Genomic DNA, 21,670 nt, shown 5'->3' on the forward strand with positions numbered 1-21,670 from the left:
TTTTGAACAAAACAACGCGTTTGGTAAATTTGAATAATTTTTTTATTTCTTTTATTTTTTCTATTTTTTTCTTTTTTTCTTTTTCATTTTTTTCTTCTTTTGGCCGGTTGCCGGCCAAGGCCTTGGCCGGCGAGGGTTGGCCTCGCCTTGATCCGGCGAGGCCGAGCTCGCCCCGGCGGGCGAGGCGCGGCCTCGCCGGCCACCGCCAGCGGCGACGCCGACTCGCCCAGATCCGGCGAGGCCGAGGCTCGCCGCCGCCGGGCGAGCTCGGCTCGCCGGATCACGGGCGAGATCGAGGTCGCCCAGCCGGCGCGAGGTCGGCCTCGCCATGGCGGGCGAGCGTCGACGACTGGCGGTGGCTCGGCGAGGCCGAGGCTCGCCGGCCGTTGGGCGAGGTCGGCCCTCGCCGGTCTGGCGAGCTCGAGCTCGCCCGGCCATGGCGAGGCCGACCCTTGCCCGGCCTACGGTGAGCCTCGGCCTCCGGGGACGGCGAGCCTCGGCCTCGGCCTCGTCGGCCGGTCGCCGGCCATGGCCGAGGCGGCGACCGCCAAAAGAAAAAGAACAAGAAAATAAGAGAAAAAAAAAAAAAAATAAGTGTTTCTCAAAAGTGTTTGAAACAAAGAAACACATATTTTGTGTTTTGTTTCTTTTTCGTTTTTTGTTCCGGGAACAAAAGAACAAAATTCCTTTTTTTGTTAAAGAACGAAAAAGCAGAAAAAGTGTTTAAAAACAAAAAAAAAAAAAAAAAAGAAATACAAACAAACATGCCCTTATTACCCATTCATCCATCCTCTCTCCTGTCAGTCGAGCCGAGCCACCAGCCGAGCCGAGAGTTATTGGGAGGAAAGAAGCAACAAGAAGAGAAAGCAGACGTGGACTGACACCCGGACACGTGTCGCGCAATGAATCGTTCAGAGCACCAATGTTTTCTCATTGCTATTCTACGCTCCCCTTCATCCATTTCTTGCGCTCGAATCTCTTCGCCTCGTTCGTCTCTCGCTCTGTTTCGCTCTTTCTTCTCCTCCACACACCCATTCTTCCTCATCCTCTTCCTCATCTCTTCCTCCTCTTCAGTATCTGCTGCTCTTTTTCATCGTTCGATTGCCTGTTCTACGCTCCCCTTCCTTCGTCCTTTTTTGGCGCTCGAATCTCTTCGCCTCGTTCGTCTCTCGCTCTGTTTCGCTCTTTCTTCATCTCGGCACACCCATTCTTCCTCATCCTCTTCCTCATCTCTTCAGTATCTGCTGCTCTTTTTCATCGTTCGATTGCCTGTTCTACCCTCCCTTCCTTCTTCCTTTTTGGCGCTCGAATCTCTTCGCCTTGTTCGTCTCGCGCTCTGTTTCGCTCTTTCTTCTTCTCGGCACACCCATTCTTCCTCATCCTCTTCCTCCTCTTCAGTATCTGCTGCTCTTTTTCATCATTTTCTCTTTCTCTGCCTCTCTGTTTTCTGGCTCTTCGATTCTCCCAAAAAAAAAAATCAAAGAGAAATGTCGATCGAGTGGGGCCTTCCTACTGTATGTGATATCTTGAAGGGGGCAGTTATTTTGATCAAGCGTCCAGTAAAATACGCAATGTCCTCCAAGAGCTTCGCCGACGATCTACGGGAAGAAGTCCGGAAACTGGAGAATGAAGCTCGGAGGGTCCACGATTTGGCACAAGTTGCCAGATACAATCTTCGGAGTTTCAATGATTGCTTCACGGAGTGGCAGCAAAGTGCCGATAAGGCCTTGGAGGAGGCGCGAAACCTGTCGGACGCCTTCGATGAGGCGACCAAGACTTTCTGCTACGGGACTCTTCCCGACCCCTATTGTCGCTATCAGTTCAGCACGAAGGCCGAGGCCAAGATCAAGGTCCTTCGGGAACTCGCTCAAAACTGCATCAGATTCACGACGGTGGACAACATTTGCTACATCGATCCTGCTCCGAGAAATGTGGCTGCCCCAATTGCGGCCAGGAGAGAAGGCAAAGATGTCCCCATTTTTTCTACCTCGATGTCGATTAAGCTTAGGGATGCTGGCGTCTTCGAATCCAGAGCTTCGATGATACAGAACATCATGGACGCCCTTGGAAATAAAAGCAATAGTGTGGTCGGGGTTTATGGGATGGGTGGGGTCGGCAAGTCCACCCTTTTGGATGAAGTCAAAAAAATACTAAGCGAAGAGAAGTCGTTTGATTGGGTCGTTAAGGCTGACGTGTCGGAAAATCCAGACATCAAGACGATTCAAGGACTGATTGCGGACGGCTTGAAACTTACTGACATAGAGAACAAAAACATAATCAGCGGGCGAGCGGAACTTCTGCGCGGGAGGTTGGAAGAAGAGGAGAGGAATGAAAAGAAGGTCCTCATAATACTAGACAACCTTTGGAAGGGGCTCGACTTGAAATCAGTGGGCATTCCTTCGGGACCTGACAACAAAGTCAAGGGATGCAAGTTGTTGTTGACGTCAAGAGATCGTGATGTTTTGCGAAGGAAAATGGGCTGCGACAAGGACTTCCTCCTCAATGGGCTGAAGGAGGAAGAGGCAAAAAGATTGTTTGAAAGGATAGTGGGAGACAAAGTTCATGATGACGAGTTCAAACCTTGGGTGAAAGTAGCACTCGACAAATGTGCAGGTGTGCCTTTCCTAATTGTTGCAATGGCGAAACGTTTTAAAGATGCTGAATTATATGAATGGAGGGATACTTTGAATAAATTTGAGAAGTTTAAAGATAAAGAAACCAATGATTTGATAAATCATATGTTGCAATGGAGTTATGATAAATTAGAAGAGGATGCGAAGTCATTATTACGACTTTGTGTTGTTTACAGTACCTCCAAGCCTTCTCTTGAAAATTTGGTGAGGTATGGCTTCGGTTTGGGGTTATTTGGAGAAGTTAGTAGCATGGAAGAAGCTAGAGATAGGTTGCACTCACAGATCTGTACTCTTCAAGCCTCCTCACTTTTGTTAGACAGTGAAGATGTTGATGTTTTCAAGATACATGACTTGGTTCGTGAGTTTGTTGCCTCGCTCGCTTCAAGAGATCACCCTCTTCTCGTGTTGAAAGATAAAGATAAGTTGATAATAGAGTTGTCGAAGGACAAGCTCAATAGTTATAGGGCGGTATGCTTTCCGTACATTGACATGGAGGAGCTTCCTCAAGAGTTAGATTGCCCCGAACTGCAAATCTTTTTGTTTTTCACAGACAATAAATCTCTTAAGGTCCCAGATTCGTTGTTTTACTCTATGAGGAAACTCACAGTCTTAAATCTTACCGGGATACGTCTCACTTGCTCCCCTTCATCGCCATTTCAATTCTTGGAGAATTTACACACTCTATGTCTTGACAGTTGTTCATTAGATAATGTAGCCATTCTTGGCGAGCTGAAAGGGCTACAAATTCTTAGTTTTGTGAAATCCAATATTCATCGATTGCCAAAAGAAATTGGGCAACTGGTAGAGTTGAGGTTGTTAGACTTAAACTGGTGTCCACAGCTTGAGATAATTGAACCGGGTGTACTTCAAAGCTTGATCAAGTTAGAGGAGCTGTACATGAATAATAGCTTTGATCAATGGAATACGATGGACCAAACTCCACCAACTAATGCTAGTTTGATTGAGTTGAATCACATGAAGAATCTTCACAGTCTGCATGTGTCCATTCCTAATTCGAGTGTGCTTCCAGAGGATTTAAACGTCGAGAAATTAACCAAGTATGAAATTAAAATAGGTAATGTGGGCCGTTGGTGGAGCAAGTTCAAAGGATCAAGGACATTAGAGCTCAAGTCGGATCCATTAGGCAATGTTCTTTGGAAAGGATGCATTCAAAGTATCTTAGGCCAAACTGATGATTTGTTTTTGGACAAGTTGGACGGAAATGAGCAAAGTGTTTGCACGTTATCCCAAAAAGGTTTTCCAAAATTAAAGCATCTACAAGTCCAAAATAGTTCCTCTATCCATTACATCCTCCAATTGCCATCCCATACACATTTTACGATGTTGGAGTCGTTACTTCTTGAGAATCTCATCAACTTGGAGATGATATGCAACAGCCATATCTCCTCCAAGTCCTTCAGTACATTAAAAGTAATACGAGTCGAAAGGTGTGACAAGATGGAAGTATTGTTTCCTCTTTCGGTGGTGAGAGGACTTCCACAGCTTGAAGAGATTAAAGTTGTTGGTTGCAAGCGAATGCGGGGTATCATAGATGCCGATGACGGTAGCAAAGTTGAGTTGCATAATTTGCGTGTATTGGAATTGCGTGACTTGCCAGATATTAAGAGTTTTCTCGCCGTAGGGACGGCTCCTTTGAGTAGCACATTACATGACCAAGTTGGCACTCAAATTGCATTCTTCAACGAGCAATAGGTAACTTTGCATCAAAATAATATAATACTTATTACTATTTCTTTCCTTTGCTTATTAGATGTAACACAGATTATGATGCTAATTATTTTTTTATTTTCAGTTTATTATCTTCCTAATTACCTTATCCGTTCACGCTTTCTGTGTAATTAGTTACAGTAATCTTCTGTTTCACTTAACTGTGTAGAAATCCAACTATTTGTATGAAATCCATGTAAATTTAGTTTGTGATAGGTTTTGAATTATTTTCAACTAACATGGTGCAAGTATATCTATATTTACAGGAAAGCAAAATTGAAGAGAATTTCAGCACTAAAGTATTCCATGAGTACATGATTTTTAATCTTTGAAATGAATTCCACTGAATTTAGTTATCAAACTTTGTTATTATCCACAAAATGTATAAAATAGGTGACTTTCTTGAAAAGCAGTATGAAGAATGGGAAGGAGGACTAGTTTTTTAAATAAAAGCAACTATACTAATCTAATTGATGCACGTCTTTCGTATCGTGTTTAAATAAGCATTTAGTCATTGCATATGCCCCAAAATTATAAGAATACAAACTTTTGTTCATAGTTTTTTTTTTAAAAGTGAAAGTAGTCCTTGGCAATTGTATGACTTTTTGTGCATATATGTGTGTGTGTCTATATATATATATATATATATATATATATATATATATATATATATATATATGTATATTTTACAGACTTTTGTGCATAGTTTTTTAGGCCTTGGCAATTGTATGATTTTTATTATGGCACACAAAAGTCGTCATTGCAAATTTGAAATTCTTGCTGTTGGATTTCCAAAGTGATCTTTACATTTCTCTACTCCATACGGCGGAATCAAGGCCGAGTTGTTACAATATCAAATGATGGAACTTGATGACTTGATGGAAAATCCACTGTCCTGAAAGTCCAAGTAATTTTATAGACTTACTTCAAATGTTTTGACTGGCCTAGTATTTTAATTTGGCTACTTGGTATGTCTTAGTTTAATTTCCAAAGCTTCAAGTGCTCCACAATTTAATCTTTAAGAAATATGTGGCAAAATTTGAGGTTTCTTTTTGTTGAGTCCATCCAATTTAGACTGTGAATATTATGTAGCTTTGATATCTTATCAAGAAAAACCAGTGGTTGCCCAGTCTTGTGAGACCATATGTGGTCATTGCAATTTCTCTCCATGGCAATTTACAAATCTAAATACCAAATGCTTTTACTAAATGTCTTCACATTTGGCCTTTAAAGTATGTATGGATACATTTGTACACAAATCCACAATTTGTGTTTAATATCATGTTAAATTGATTATTGATAGCAATTTATTAAAATTAAAAGAAGTTAAGTGAACTAAGGATAAATAATTGTCCAATTAAGGAAAGTGCACGGCTATTTTATATGGGAAGTAGTTGCTGCCAATGGAGCCTTTTGGCTCACTGCATAAGATTGCCCTTTAATTGTGGCCCGATTATAGCTGAAGTTGATGGTGGGGCTAAGACTCACACCATATATTAGTTTCCCCATTAGTAAAGAGTCGTGGAGATTTAAGTTGATTGTGGGTCCCTTAAGGTAGCGTGTCTAAGTATCTCCACTTCAACCTCGACTTTTCTACTTCACATGCAAGAGAGGAGTTAGATTGGGAGGGTTTGCAAAGAGGCTTGGGGGTTTTAACTTTCAAGGGTTCTAAATCTTTGTTAAAGAATTTTACTCTTGCCTTGATGCCTTCTCATTTTGGGCGTAGAAACTAGGGCTGCATAAATCTATGGGATTATAATGAAAATTTTCTAATAACTTTAATAAATCTCTTCCAACGTTGTAAACAGGTGGAGTTGATGAAAGTAGCAATGGAAGGTTGGATTGTCAAGGATAACAATAGTCGAACAAAGAAACACACAGAAGTTAAACTTGTTGTAATAGATGGGAGCAACGGGTGATGGCAAGGTAGATGGGAGGTTTTGAGTAATGTTGCGGAAGAAAGGATTTTTTCAAGTTGAAGCTGTGAACTTTTGAAGAAGACTAGTTACTCTTTGCCAAATAAAAATAAAATAAAAAAGAAAAGAAAATAAGGCTTCCCATTGTAAGTTATTCTTCAGAAGGAATAAAACTCGCTCACTAATCAAATTAATGTCTGCAATCATTTTCCAAGTAAAGATCGGGGAAAGATTCGTTATATTGTTTAGCAACGACACTAGTATGGAGATTTTCTTACTCCTTTTTTATTTTATTCTCTTTTTTCCCCTTTTGTGCAACTTAATAATGCCCCTCTCTTCTTGGCATACGTATATATTAACATTTTGGAAGTTCCTAAATTCGTGATTTAACTAAATCACCAATTCCATGAGTGAACATTGTAGGTTGCCTTTTCGAAATTGGAGACATTAGAAGTCAGAAACTTGGATAACGTCGAGTTTTTGTTTTCCCCATCCATGATTAAATCTCTCACACAACTGAGAGATCTACAAGTATCTTATTGCAAAAAGATGGAGGCGATCATTACGGAGGAAGAAGGGTTGGGATTGGGAATATCAGAAACTCTAGCATTCCCAATGTTAACTAGCTTAAACTTAGATTATTTGGGAAGTTTGATGTGCTTCTCTCGCAAAAACTGTAAGATTGATTTTTCGTTTTTATCACTAAATATCTTCTTGTAGATATATTCATCCTTGCAATACAAATGGCAACATTCTTTTCATCCATTGAAAAACTGATGACAGGTTCACAAGAAGCTCAGAGTCAAGACTGCATCAAATCATACTGCACTGCACTCTTCGGTCAAGAGGTACATGATTAATGTTATGTCAAAATATTATATATAACAAAAGTATTAAATATGCAAAAGACAAAGCATAGCCAACATAAGAACTAAAAAAAGTTACAAAGTGTACTTTGGTTAAAATATTTTAAAGAAAATGAGTCGCATACAAACATAAGTATTGAAAGTTGCCGACACATATGAGTTGCAATTTTTTAATTTTAATTTCTCCGAAATAGTTTCCATAAAGATTGTTGAATATTTCCTTATGTTACCCACACAAAGCGCATGAATGAGTAATACAACTGCCGAACAAGATCTCTAAAAGCTTGTTGATGTTCATAAGAAACTTAAGGCTCTCAGCAACCTCGCATGTACGGCATCGACATTGCACGCATGCACATTGAATGTGATTTAAAGAACAATGGAGAGGAAAGTGAGCAGTAAGGTTCGAGAGGTTATAAATGAAAGGCCTTTAAGATAGTCACTTGACTTCGTTTGCTCTTAAAAGATCTCTCTTTTTTCTTTTCTTTTTTTCCCCTAATCGAAGGAATCTTTACTCTCCCTTAATTGCACCAGAAAAAGGTATCTGAGCCCTCTCAGTTGCTAAATTGAGCAAGATCTCTAGGGACTAGGGCTTCGGAAATCATCCCTTTTAGTTTTAACATGAACTGCAAGACCAAAGTGATCAATTAAGTGACTTCTCTAAGTGCGCTTTCATCCATACTGTAACTTAAATAACCATCTCTAAGTGATTTAACAAAAGTTATGTAACTAACTATTTCATTCTTTGGCTAGCAAAAAAATCACAAAGTGTAATTTGATTATTTTGGGAAATTGACTAAATTCAAGAGAGGGAGTGATTTTATTTAAATTTGGGATTATGAGGGACTAATGTGACTGCGATAGTTGAGCATATCCAAATTACCATTTTGCCATTATTAACAGAATCCGGTCAAAATTCCTACTTTTTGATTTGTTTGCGGTAATTCCAATAGCCTTCTAGTCCTAGAGTCATCAACATTAGTATGGGCATTTTTTACCATTTTTTTTTTACTTTATTTATTTTATTTTATTTTCCTTTTGCGCAACTTAAGACAAAATGACCAATTTTATGAATTTGAAATTTACATCTTGACACTCATCTATCTTGAAAGTTTATGATTAACTCAATCACCAATTCTATGAGCAAATATCGCAGTTGCATTTCCTAAATTGGAGGCATTAAATATCAACATCTTGGATAATATTGAGATGATATGGGATAATAAAATTGCTATGGATTCTTTGTGACATCCCGATTTTTCCAATTCTATTTTCAATAATTTGAGACGGGCATTTCGTTGGCACGCATATAGTTCTTTTCCTTGAGTCGACCACTCATGTGAAAACTAGTCTATCGGGTAAAGTCGTTAAGAAATTCTAATGCATCAGACTCGAGAATTTGGCCGAGGAAGCGACCTTTCGACCGAGCAAACTGCAAGGGTCATTACTGGCACAAATAAAAAATCGATTAGAGACAGGAGATAGGTCGACTCGACAGGAGGCATGTGATTGAGTGTGGGTGATTCCATCGGATCGCGGAATCCTTGTCGATCGACACTTGGACCGACTTTTCATCGATTGGGTGCACTGTGTTCGTATTTGAAACCTCGAGATTAACCCGACAACCGAAAGTCGCCAATGTTTCAAAAGATGTACATTGTGGCTTGAGATGATCAACCACATGTCAAATGCATGGAAATTTCTAAAGGCTATCCAGGAGGTTGGTAGCGCTAGTATCGTGCCAAAGTGAAATTAACCGTGGAATTGAGATCGAATTCAAAAATTGGAAGTACGGGTGTGTCACAAATCATTTTAGGATCATTGACTTATCTTCGGAAGATTTTTTTCATGTAATCAGAAATTTTCAAAAATTAAATCGAGAGAATGGCTATTTTGGCTCGAGAAATTAGTAGGCCCACCTTTGATCGCTTTTGGGACTTAAGTTGGTTTTATGGAAAAGTGAAGATGTGAATTGAAGTGTGGTGACATTGAATTTATTTTATGGACTTCAACTTGATTCAATTGGAAGAGAATTGATGAGAATGAAGAAATTGAATGTCTGAAGTGGGCCGGCGGAAAATGGAATTGAACCCATTGGAATAAGGTTGTGGGAGTTTTAAGTGAGTGGAGTATGGCATCATGGATGATGTCGTGGTGCCATTTTGTGGGATTAAAGAAAAAGAAAAAGAAAAGGGAATGGTCCCATCTCTCTCTCTCTCTCTTTCTCTCTTCTTCCTCTCCCTTTCCATTGGTTTCTCCTCCATCTTCATTGTGCGAAGACCAGAAAAAAATTGCAGAGGAGAAGCCGGAGCAGTCCTTCGCCGCCCGCTCAGCCGCTCGTCGCCGGTCGTCCGCGCCCGCCGTCGCCGTTCCGCCTTGGCCGCACGCCTCCGTCTTCCCCCTTCCTCTCCCGTCGCAGCCTCTCTCTCCTCCCTCTGGTTCGAACAGAAACGGAAGCAGCTCGCCTGGGTTGGAGCAGCAGCCGACGTCGCTGAGAGCCGCCGCACGCCGCCTCGCCGCCGTTCGCCTCACGCTCGCCCGCCGTGTGCCGTGTGCCCTTGTCCGCTCGAGCCGCTGTCCAGCCCCTGTTCCGCCTTGGTTCAGCTCCATTTTGGCCATCACAGGCCACGATTCGGCCGCCTCCGGCCACCGTGAGACCCCGCCGTTGGCCGCACGGCACCGCCGCAGCTCCTCCGCCGTTCCTCCGCCCGAACCAGCCCCGGATCTGCCCTCCTTTGCCCCCAACCAGCAGCAAGCAGAGAAGAAGAAAATGGGTATGGCAGCCCCTTCGTGGGCCGTTTTGGCCGCCTTCCCGAGCCCGGATGCTCGGCCCGCTTTGAGGAAAGTCGATCCTCGCGTCGTCCTCGTTGTTTTGGTCCGCTCGGCTCGGCTAATCCGGTGAGTTTATTTCACAAACCTCGCTTAGAGGGTTAATTATGCTTAGGTGTGCTTAGCTTAAGTTAATTATGCTTAGGTGGTTAGTTTAATTTATTTAATTGTGAATTAGATTAAGATGTTTGTTTAATTTAAAGTATGCTTAATTAAAGGCTAAGAGAGTTTATTTAATAATAAACCTTGATGGGACATAATATGATTTTAATTTTGAATTATTTAATTGCTTCGAAATTCTGGAAATTATAATCCGAAATTATTAAAATATTATTATTTTAAATAAATAGAAAAAAATTTTTTTCACCCGGTTTCGGAATTTCGTGCCGATCGCTCTTTGTGAAGTCGGATTTTGAAATTGATGATTGGATATTATAAATTGAGCGTGGATCGTGAAAAATATGGATATTATTATTATATTAATTTTCGGAATAAATTTAATTATTTAATAAATTCCGAAAAATTATTTTTGGGATCCTAAATTCTCGAATTTCGTCTTGATCGCCGCTGTGTATTTAGAATTTGAATTCGATGATTGATTGTGGCAAATGGAGTGTGATTGTGATAAATAGGGATTCTTTATAAAATCTTAAGTGTAGAAATTGATTGGCAATTGGCCGTGATTAATCACCTATTAGAGGTCGTGCCCAGTGGGGCTGTGATGAACCACCTATTAGAGGTCGTGCCCAGTGGGGCCGTGATGAACCACCTATGAGAGGTTGTGCCCAGTGGGGCCGTGATGAACCACCTAGGAGAGGTCGTGCCCAGTGAGGCCGTGATGTACCACCTAGGAGAGGTCGTGCCCGGTGAGGCGTGATTGACCACCTATTAGAGGTCGTGCCTAGTGAGGCCGTGATGGACCATCTAATTAAAGGTCGTGCCGAGTGGGGCCGTGATTGCCACCTGTTTGTTAAACCTTCCTATAGGGCGGGATTGAGAGCAATGATTGATTTGCTAGAATGACATGTAATTGGCCGAGTCGATTGATCGCTGAGACGATCCAAGTGGTTGAATTGTTTTGATAATGTGATTGTGTCATGGTTGTTTGGTTATCATAGTTGTACGTGGTTGAATTATATAAATTGTGATAACTCGGATGAAGGCCGAGGCGAGGTAGTCTTACGTGTGATGTGGCTAGGCCACCGGGCGTATTTTCTTTCTAATAGGGGTTTAGGGGGTTGAACTTTTGAGATATCGTCTCATCCCGGTTGTGGGATTAAAATTTCAGGTCCCCAGTGGACGGAGCGGCGAGATAGCTTTGGTTGGCCTTGAGGAGTTGCGAGAGGTGAAGTCATAAGGATTGGAGAGCGTGTCCGACTTGTAGGTCGTAGGGACGGTTCATTTTTAAGAGACGGTCTTTTGTAGACTTTTGGCTGTAGGCCTTTGTCGTAACTCCGTTGGTTTATATAAGTGATTGGTTGTGAAATTGTTTCCGCTTTTCTATCCCGTATTTTATTGTCAGGGGTTTTATAATACGTTCCGCTTGCGTATTAATAAATGAATGGGGTCGGCGACACTACCTGAGAATGTCGCATTTGTTCGACCGTAGTGGGATGTGCTCGCGCTCGGGGTTCGAGGCGTGACATTCTTTCCGCAAGCTAAAAACCCTTTGTGTGGTTGACTGCAATAAGCTTGTGAGCATAGTTTGTTCTTTCATTCTAAGAAGGCTCTTGAGCCTGGAAAGTTTGAAGGCAACAAGTTGTGGTTTGCTTGAAGTTGTTTTTGAACTTCAAACACTAAATCATCTAGATGGACATCCTATTCCTCTTCCATTAAAACGACTGGCGGTATCAAGTTTACCAAAGCTAAAGTGCATATGGGATAAGGAACTCTACCATCAATTTAAATTCCAATGTCTAAGTTCTATTAGCGTTTCAGGATGTGAGAGCCTCACCTCTTTGTTTCCAACCTTAGTAGCTAGAGATCTAATCCAACTTGAGAATTTGGAGATTAATGAATGTGACATCGTAGAAATCATCGAGAATGAAGAGGGACTAGTTCCTAGGTTTGTATTCCCAATGTTAACCTCCCTCGAGCTTACATTTTTGAGAGAGTTGAAGTGCCTCTACACTGGAACACATACTTCCCATTGGCCAGCATTGGAGACCTTGATGGTGCATCGCTATGACAAAGTGGAGATACTTGCATTGCACTCTAAGAATGAGATGCCACTTGATAAAGTGCCCTTATTCTTGATAGAAAAGGTAAGACTGAAGATTACTTCTTTTGCTTAGATGGTGAATATTTGAAGTGATAATTAAGGTCACAATCAAGCATCGCATACAAGTAGCTCTACATAGGAAAATGTAAACTGTACGACTCACCTTCAATTTATATAAATATTTCTACATTGAAACATCACATGTTCTTCAATTGTTGACCGATCATTCTTGTCAGATGTATCAAATGCATTTTTAATGATCCCCTTTTAATAAAGTTTTAGGCTAATTCCGATGGTTTAGCTCTCTCCTAAGTGCCACAAAGATGGAAACACATGGCATGTGTCGTGATCTTAGCATGGTACGAGTGTATTGTCTAATTTGAATCCTATAAATATTACCAATGTTTTGCTAAAAATGGAAAGATGTGACATTATTGTTGACATTAATCATTGAAATTTGTGCACATGCGACTGTAATTGATGCATAAGTTATTTTCACAAGGGATTTGTCTTTAGAATTGTGAACATAAGGAGTTACTTAAGCTCAAATATGGATACAAGTTGAATATAAAGATTATTGATAATGTTTATTTGATGTTGGCACATTTCCCTTTATTGAATCACGTGAGACTCAACATTTTATAAATGTAGTTATTGCGCGCAACATGTAAGACTTATATCATAGTACATGAATGCTCTTTTAACTAAGCTTGCTTTAAATTCTAATTTGACTATTTTCTCAGGGCGCATTCCCTAATCTCCAAGAGTTAGAATTGGATTTATCGGAACGGATGGAGATATGGCATGGGCATTTTCATGATGGAGAATTCTTTTGCAAGCTTAGTTTGCTTAAGCTTCATCATCTCTCCCAAGAGTCTTCAATATCAACATGTTGCTTTGTTGAGAGTTTAACCAACTTGGAACAGCTGGTTGTATGTGAATCTTATCTAGAAGACCCAAGCAGCAATGAGGAGGCCATAGAAGGCACAGTTCATGAGATGAAAGTAATATTACCCTTTTCAAGATATGTTCGACATTTGCAAACTCTAGATGTGTCACATTGTGATGGGTTATCAAAAATGTTCACACCGACAATTATTAAAAATTTGGCAGCACTCACAAAATTGAAGATAAGTAATTGTAGAATATTGACAGAAATCATTAATGATGAGAAAGGTGGGGAGGGGTGTGTGGTGGTTTTCAATCAATTGAAGTATATGGAGCTTGATGGGTTGACAAGGTTGAGAAGTTTCAGCTCAAGTAGGTATACTTTGATGTTCCCTCTCTTGGAAGATATCATTGTGACTAGGTGTCCCAACATGAAGTTTTTCTCTCAAGGACCGATAGAGGCATCAAAGTTAAAGAGAGTTCGAGTATCAAAGGAAACGTGGTTTTGGGCGGGAAACCTCAACATCACCATCCAAAATATGTTTGAAGAAATGGTATGCACTAGTTACCAAATTCCATGTATTTGGATGGTTTTGACCACTGAATGAATAATCACTTTTTGCTAGCTAGAAGTTTATGCTTAATGATGCATTTTTTTTTCTTTGATAAGGTACGCTTGCTGGAGTAGGGAAAATGCTACTATCTGAGTTCCCCGGGCTGATTGGAAAATGGCATAACGAACTTAATCCCATCAAGTCATATTGGCAATTAAAATCAATGGTGGTAGATAAATGTCCATCATTTATTAACGCTATTCCATCCATATTGATGCTTGTCTTAAACAATTTGGGCTATTTGCAAGTGCACGATTGTGAGTTGCTTGAAGAAATATTTGATTTGGAAGGGTTGGAGGTTGTGGAAAGCACTCGAATATTGCCTCAGCTATCGGAATTGAACTTGGTCAATCTACCAAAATTAAGGCGACTGTGGAACAGAGATCTTCAAGTATCAATGTGTTTCGATTCTCTAACTACTCTCATCCTTTATAATTGCGGTAACTTGGGACATGCTTTTGCTTCATCAATGGCTCGGTGCCTTGCTAATCTTGAAGAGATGGAAATAAAGGAGTGTGGTCAAATGGAAGAAGTGATTGTAGAGGAAGAAGGGCAGGGAACCACCGTGGAGAAGATTACATTCTCGAATCTCTGGCTGATGAAGCTGGAATACTTGCCCAATTTGACTTGTTTCCTTTTGGGAAAAAATCATATCCTGGAATGTCCTAAATTAAAAATTATGATAATTGCCCATTGCCCAAAGATGGAAAGTTTGATTTGGCAATCTCGGATGGAGGATGACCATGGCACCCCTTCATTTTTCACTTCCCAGGTCAGTCTTTCAAACAAATGCATCTTTGGTGTTTCATTGGGACTTGTTCTCATAGTATTGGACAATGCATGGTATGATGCAAATTCTGTGCTTGTGCCAATTTATATACATAATCTTCTAATATTTAAGATGAAGATTAAAAATATTCTAATCCTCAATAAATATTACTATTATATGTACATCTCCATATCCTATTAGAAGTGTTAAGTTGGTGTAAGTACATCTCCATATCCTATTAGAAGTGTTAAGTTGGTGTAAGTTTATGAAATCATATCATATGTAGTATTTTAGAATTAATCAGCGAAGTTCCTAAAAAAGTTATCACAATAAACATATAAAAACATTTACTTTTGCAATTTCAATAATAAAGAACTAAAATAGAAAACATAGAATAGCATCTAAAAATGGCAGAAAAAATGTTAAGTATCGCCCCTTCATATTTATTTGCGTGGAAGCCAACTAGCATCGTTCTATTAAACATGAAAAGGGAAAAAGAAAACTTTAAATTGTAAAAGCCAATTTCACAAATTGCTTAACTATTACAGCTCATTATATCATAATCAGTGGAGCCAACTTTTTTTATTTCTTAATAATCACTAATGCTTGAGCTAGGTCTTGATAATAAAATAAAAAAAATAAAAAAGGGCAATATGCATGAAGTGGTTCGCCTTCCTTGTTTGTAAATCATATTTGAATCGCTATACTCCAACAACCAATCAAATGTTCTGTATTATACAATAAATATTAACTTTGGTTTATCATATTGAGTGATAATTAGTGTGATACTGCGCACAATCTATGTTTGGCAGGAGAAAATGCAGATTACTTTTTCTAGAGAAAGAAATGGTGAAAAAAAAAAGGAAAAAATAAAAGAGAGAATAGGAATAGTAGCAATTCCGTGGATGGTTGTCGGCATTGCGAGTCTTATTTCATAACTAGAAGACAATATTTAGTCAATGTCCTAGCTAAAATGAAAATTTTAAAAATCTGAATAAATTATCAAATCAACAACACTAAAGAGAAAACATTAGGTACATTAAATACACCATGAAGGATCCATATTAAATCATCTGCAAATCAACATGTGGTAAAGTCGAGCCCATCTATCATTTGAACGATCAAAATATTTGCTCTCCCTCCCTTCAATAACGCCCCGTTACTGGAAATGCTTTCTTTCCTCTTTTCTGGTGTGGCTTTGCTCCTCTCTCTCTCTCTTCTCTCTCTCTCTGAAGGTGCATCTCTCTCTTTGAACCCTCGGTGGCCTTGGCCTCCATCTGGATCTTTGTTGCCGTGCTCTCACTAGACAAAGGAAAAAAAGAAAAAAAAAACAGAAAAAGGAAGAAATTAGACAAAGTCTATTTGATGATTTTAGACTTCTCCCCCTCTAAGAAATGTTCTCTCTGAGTCATTTTGTTTCACCTTGATCCTCCTTTCGCAACGAGGGGAAAAAAAAAAGTGAACCAAATCTACAGAGTCAAGTAACAATAACTCTTCTTCCACCCCTCCCCCTCCCCCTCCCCTCATCCTCTTACCTCTACTTTTTTTCTTGGGGCGATTGATTGGGTGGTCCGTCCAATGGTTGAATTGGAAGCTTCGGAATCGCTTCTCTGAAGCTCGCCTCCTCTTTGTGCGCGTGCTTCCATGGGTTCCGAGTGATTACGCGAATCGGAGCTTGTTGGTTATGGTGGGTCGAAGTGGATCTCCGATGCGGAAGCGATTTCGGCGTCGATTCGGTCGGGGCGTTGATTCCGGTGAGGAAAAATTAAAAAAATCTTCTCTTTAGCCCTCTCTTCCTCCGCCTTTGTCCATAGCCGCCCGACCTCCTCCCCTCATCCACTATCACCAATGGCGGAGTCACCGGCGCCTTGATTAGGCTGACCCCCACTATGTCCAAGCCGAGCATGGCCGGCTTCCTCTGATTTGTTCATCTCATCGTTATACAGATCTAGAAATCTGGTCGTCCATAGCGGTGAAGTTGCAGATCTAGAAATCGACCTCCATCACTCGTAGCCATGGACGAGCCGCTATTGCTGGAGCCGTGGTTGCAGATCTGGAAGTTCCATCGCGAGCAATGACGACTTATAGATTGTTGTTGTCCCCTCCATCGTCGCCTGCGGTCAGCTTGTGGTCGGGCCCATCCATGGCCGGGCCACCCCTCCATCGTCACAGCCGCTCGTGGTCGTTGCCCGTCCAGATCTGGACTGAAGTCGTGCTTCCAGATCTGGTATTGTCCATGGACGCAAGCCTAACTTGTCCGTGGCTCATGAGGACGCTCCTCCACAGATTTGGCGACCGCAGCTTGTCCATGGCCACAAGCCTTGGCGGCAAAGTTTGAGATCTAGATAGCCATGGACTGCGAGATCAAACAACGAAAGGAAAAATAGAGAAATAGATAGATGTTAGGGAAGAGTGGCCATGGACGAGACGGCCGGAGCTTGAACGCTGCCATGGACGAGACGGCGTCATGAACGGGCAGACCACAAAGACAATGGAGAGGGTTGGATGCGCGGCAATGGTCGCCTTGGACCCGGCGGCAACTCCGTCGGTGGCGACGGCGGAGGGAGGCGGAAGGTTGGGTTCAATATGGCTGGAAATGGAGGAGAAAGCGTAGATGGAGGAGGAAAGTGAGGTGGATTGAGATTTTTTATATTTAGTCATCTGACAAAAAAAAAAAAAGCCCCAATATTTAGTCAACGTCGTAGCTACATAAAAAATTAAAAAAATAGGAATCAATCATTGAGTAAAAAAAATGTGAAAAATAATAAATAACGACCTCCTCGGTACTTCTTTTTTTGGGTCGAATCCTAAGGCTCTTGAAAATGCGCGATATTGGCCCAAATACGATTTTTGGCCTTTTCTATTATAGATTTCATGCAAGTTTCGGTTATTGCTTCTTTTTTTCCGTGACGGAGGAAATGCTAGTGTTTTTCCTTATTCTAATACTTTTGCGTAATTCTTTTTATTATTGCCTGCGAGTAGAATGTTTAATCATGGGGAGTATCTATACATTTGTTTACTTTTTTATCACAAGAGTTATCGCTAATTATTTATTTACTTCTAATGCCATTTGCATGTATAAGTTGTCATGTAATAATAAGTATCCCCATATTTTGAAGATATTTCAAAATGTCATTATGACATTGAATCAAGAATACAAATAAATTTGGGGAATTTAATTTTTGTGTCAAGTATGAGCTATCTATAATAATAGGTTTCTCCCACATTGCTAGATAATTTCAAATACTCATCAAAATACTCAATTAAGAATATTAGTAGATTAAGGGAAGTGTGGAAAGTCATTTTGTTTTTTTTTTGCTGTGACTAGTCATAGTTGCGTTAATTTTATTGTAACCAAAATATCAATACTTTGCTTCTTAGTGGACGATTTGTCAGAGGTCATAACACGGTAAAAAAAAAAAACATGGTTGATTTTCTCCAAACAAACATATTGTGGTCATCCACTTCTTCTTCTTCTTCTTCTTCCTTTTAACTATTCTTTTTGCCGCCAACACCCGAACAAAACTCCAAAATCCTCAAGATAAGGACATCAATCAAGGATAAGAAATTGGTTACCACTTTTTGCGAGCAGTTGGACCGCTGGCCCACCGCAAGATTCTACCACAAAAGTGAATAAATAATATTTCAAGCAAAGTTATTAATGGTCCAATGGAGAACTAGTAAGTTGACCCAACTTGTTTTTTTATGAGATCATAATATATGTTAATTATTCCAATCATTATATTGCCCGTGCCTATTACATATTAATTTTCTTTCAATACAAAAATTTTTCTGCACATAATAAAGAAAAACCTTGTAAACAATTGAAGTTATTATTCTTTTTATCCAGTTCGCCATCTAATTTGCATGACGCTTCTCATTAGTGAACTTTATTAATTGAAGATTCATAAGTAATGTTCGCAATTGGTATTAGTGTTGAATAAGTAGCGGTGCTCATAGTAAATAGAGGAAATAATCTCTGTCACAGAAGACACATTTGAATAGTGTCGGACTCGAGTTGCCAATCAATTGTAAGTGAAGATGCACAAATCTCACTTGTGCTCCCATTCCGTGGCTTATTGATCCCAGCCATTGATCTATTTAATAAAGTTATTTATGGAATTTATCACTCAATGCATCAATGATTGATGATGATTGAGGCACCATATGGCCAAAAAAATGGGGGTAGTGTTTCTCAATCCTTTCCATCTATACATGGACATGCTTATATAATCATCTTCCAAGTCCATGCTATTAAAAAGCAAACAAGCATCAATGTACAAGATTTCTTACCTCCATACAAATAAACATCAATGTCCATGCTACCGATTCACTTTTGCTAATAATTTTTGGATTATTCTAAATCTACTAGAGATGAAAATGGGAAGTTAATTTCTTTTAATTGATAAGAAATATCTGTAGAACCAGCTTATACCTATGGCTGGAGCATCATAATCTTGCACCCATCAGTGCGGCATTGGAGCCAACATAAGGAAGAGAGAAGAATGATATGTATGTATATCCCGATCGGATTGCAGTATGAAGCACGTGCATCAAAGCTTCTTTGAACCGTGCTTCAGCTACATTCATTCCTTGAACCAAATAAATTTAAGAAATTCTTACCTTATCTAATGTCGCATTATCAAAAGATTAGTGCAAGCAACTTTGATAATGATCAGTGCAAACAAATTTGAAAGTTGGAGAATCCAAGTATTCATCATTGAACTTTCCAAAAATTATAGGGATAAGGCGTTGCTAGTATTAAATGTCAATTAAGGCGCTTAAAAGTAGATGCTCAATGTACTATTGATTATAAATGCATTTATAATTTCGTACTATTAATTATAAATGCATTTATAATTTCATGCTTGTTGTAATGCAACATACTTGGCCTTAGCCATTAGTCAACGTAAATGAAAGGGTGCATCAATTAGCTGCTCCCTTTTTTTTTTTTTTTTTTTTTGTCACTAACAAGCTCTCGCATTCTCATGATTTGTGAGAGTGAGGGAAGTTTAGAAATTCTTTCTTTGAGATCATAACTCAATGTAATCATATTCATTACGTCATTTTTCTCAATATGCCAGGTACAATGTCCCAAGCTTGAGCAGATGGATCTCTCCCATATGGACAATTTAAGCAAAATATGGAGTGACAGTCCTCAAGAAACTCTCACTTTTGACAATTTATGGAAAATGCAAGTTCAGAATTGTAGGAGCCTTGAAAATGTGTTTCCGCATTGGGTGGCTACAAGTCTAACCCAAATTAAGGAACTTCAAGTGGAGTCTTGTGGGATTGAGGAAATAGTTGCTAGTGGGAATGAGACTCCACATTCCAATACTACTCAAGATCTTTTCCCAAAACTAACCTCTTTGGTGTTACATGATATGCCACAACTCAAGAACTTCTGTGCCAACTTGCCCGCTTTGAATTGGCCATTCTTGAAGGAATTGCAAGTGACTCACTGTGATAAAGCGAACATGCTGTCTTTTGTAGCATCTATGAGCAATTGGGCTAAAAAAGATTATCAACAGGGCCTTTCAGACCAAGAAGCTCACTCTTTATTTGAGAGGGTATGATTTCAGCTGCTCTCCCTCAGTTTCTATTTTGTTCTTTAAAGCACTCACTGATCTCATATCCACTACCACTACATAATCAAGCCACATTATATTGCTATAGAAAACATGATCTCCCTCACTTATTAGTTTGTTGACAACATTAAAATATTTCTAATATCTTAAGTATACTTTTAATTTGTGGACACCTATAAGATATTTCATTACCTATAATTACAAAAAAAATTACAGATTTTTTTTTTGAAAGCATAATATATTCCTAATCTAGTCTAGTGGTGCTCCTTGGGGAAATCAATGAAAATTTGACATGAGAACCTCTTCATTGTTGACACATGTTGCACATTTGAACTTTTCTTCTCTATTTTATCAATACAAACAATTTTAACAAAAATGACATTAGTACCTTAATGCACTATTTTCTACCGTGTTCCTTAATTGATCTCGTCTTATACATAGTCATCGTGTTGTATTACTATAGACAACCTGAAATTCCTTACCTATGAATTTGAAGACAACATAAGATATTTTATTATATCTTAAGCACACTTTTAAGTTTGTGGACCCATACGTTTTAGTAATTTCATCCGTGCATCCCATTACATAAGTTTCCAAAGATGACTAATTTTAGTTGATGAGATAAGATATTTCTAATAAAAGATGAATTTGTTGAGCTTGGAGAGATCTTGAATTTAGATTCACTCTACAAACTTAACCATACCAACCTCTATTCGAGACTTTTAAAAGCTTGAGACTTGAATGTAGGGCTCTTGAGATATAATGAACTTTAAGAAGATGGCCACCTTCCATGCGAATCATCTTAATAGGTTTACTTTTTACAGCACATGATTTATTGTCGAAACTTTGTTGAATTTACTTCTCTTGTTGTATTGGCAATTTGACAGGACTTTCCCAACTTGGAGAGACTTTTATTAGTCGATAACAATATTCAAATGATACAAGACGGAAATTTTCCAGATGACATCTTTGGCAAGCCAAAAGCACTAACATTGGCATGCTTTCATGATGAAAGGGCTGTTTTTCCTCTCAAATTCCTCCTAGAGAGATTTCAGAATCTACAAAGCCTTGAGGTCTTCTGTAGCTCCTTTGAAGATATATTCCTGGACGAAGGACTTGTTGACAATGGTAAACATCCGGTGCTTGAAAGTTTAGAGAACTTAAGTTAAACAAGCTACACAACCTAAAGAGTGTATGGAGAGAAGGCTCTTTAGTGTTGAAAATTCTTCAGAGCATCAAAACATTTGAGGTTTGGGATTGTCCTTGTTTGACAACAATATTTCCGACCGTGACATCCTTCAAGAATCTAACGACATTAGTGGTGAAGAATTCCTCTAGATTGATACATCTAGTAACTGCTTCAATGGTCACAAATTTGGTGCATCTCAATTGCATGACTATAATAGGATGTGAAAGAATGAAGGAAATAGTGGCAAACGATGGAGACGGAGAAGGAAAAGTGATTTCTTTTAGGAATCTTAAAAAGTTGACACTCCAAAATCTGCCAAACCTAGAATGCTTCTCTTCCATCCCGAGTTGCATATTCAAGTTTCCATATTTATGGATTATTGAAGTAGAAGAATGCCCGAAGATGAAGACATTTTCTAAGGATATACTA

General features: G+C 39.4%; 2 protein-coding genes across 2 annotated transcripts; both read left to right on the forward strand.

The window, feature by feature from the left end:
• The first annotated feature begins 1,487 nt into the window (after positions 1-1,487).
• Positions 1,488-4,346, forward strand: LOC120287512 (disease resistance protein At4g27190-like). Its single transcript, XM_039300326.1, has one exon. It carries the CDS (start codon positions 1,488-1,490, stop codon positions 4,344-4,346), a length of 2,859 nt encoding a protein of 952 aa, XP_039156260.1.
• Positions 4,347-19,493: 15,147 nt separating this feature from the next.
• LOC120291211 lies at positions 19,494-21,660 on the forward strand. Its single transcript, XM_039308282.1, has 2 exons — positions 19,494-20,034; positions 20,940-21,660. The coding sequence occupies exons 1-2, from the start codon at positions 19,573-19,575 to the stop codon at positions 21,219-21,221; spliced, it is 744 nt and encodes a 247-aa protein (XP_039164216.1). The 5' UTR covers positions 19,494-19,572; the 3' UTR covers positions 21,222-21,660.
• Positions 21,661-21,670: the final 10 nt, after the last annotated feature.

This window comes from Eucalyptus grandis, chromosome 1 (assembly GCF_016545825.1).
Source record: "Eucalyptus grandis isolate ANBG69807.140 chromosome 1, ASM1654582v1, whole genome shotgun sequence".
Classification (NCBI taxonomy): Eukaryota; Viridiplantae; Streptophyta; class Magnoliopsida; order Myrtales; family Myrtaceae; genus Eucalyptus; species Eucalyptus grandis.

What these genes read in the sequence shown, in the direction of transcription:
- LOC120287512 (XM_039300326.1), top strand. Translation starts at nt 1,488, where the DNA reads ATGTCGATCGAGTGGGGCCTTCCTACTGTATGTGATATCTTGAAGGGG.
- LOC120291211 (XM_039308282.1), top strand. Translation starts at nt 19,573, where the DNA reads ATGGATCTCTCCCATATGGACAATTTAAGCAAAATATGGAGTGACAGT. An exon ending in CTCACTCTTTATTTGAGAGG is followed by an intron (nt 20,035 to 20,939) that starts GTATGATTTCAG and finishes GCAATTTGACAG; the next exon opens with GACTTTCCCAACTTGGAGAG.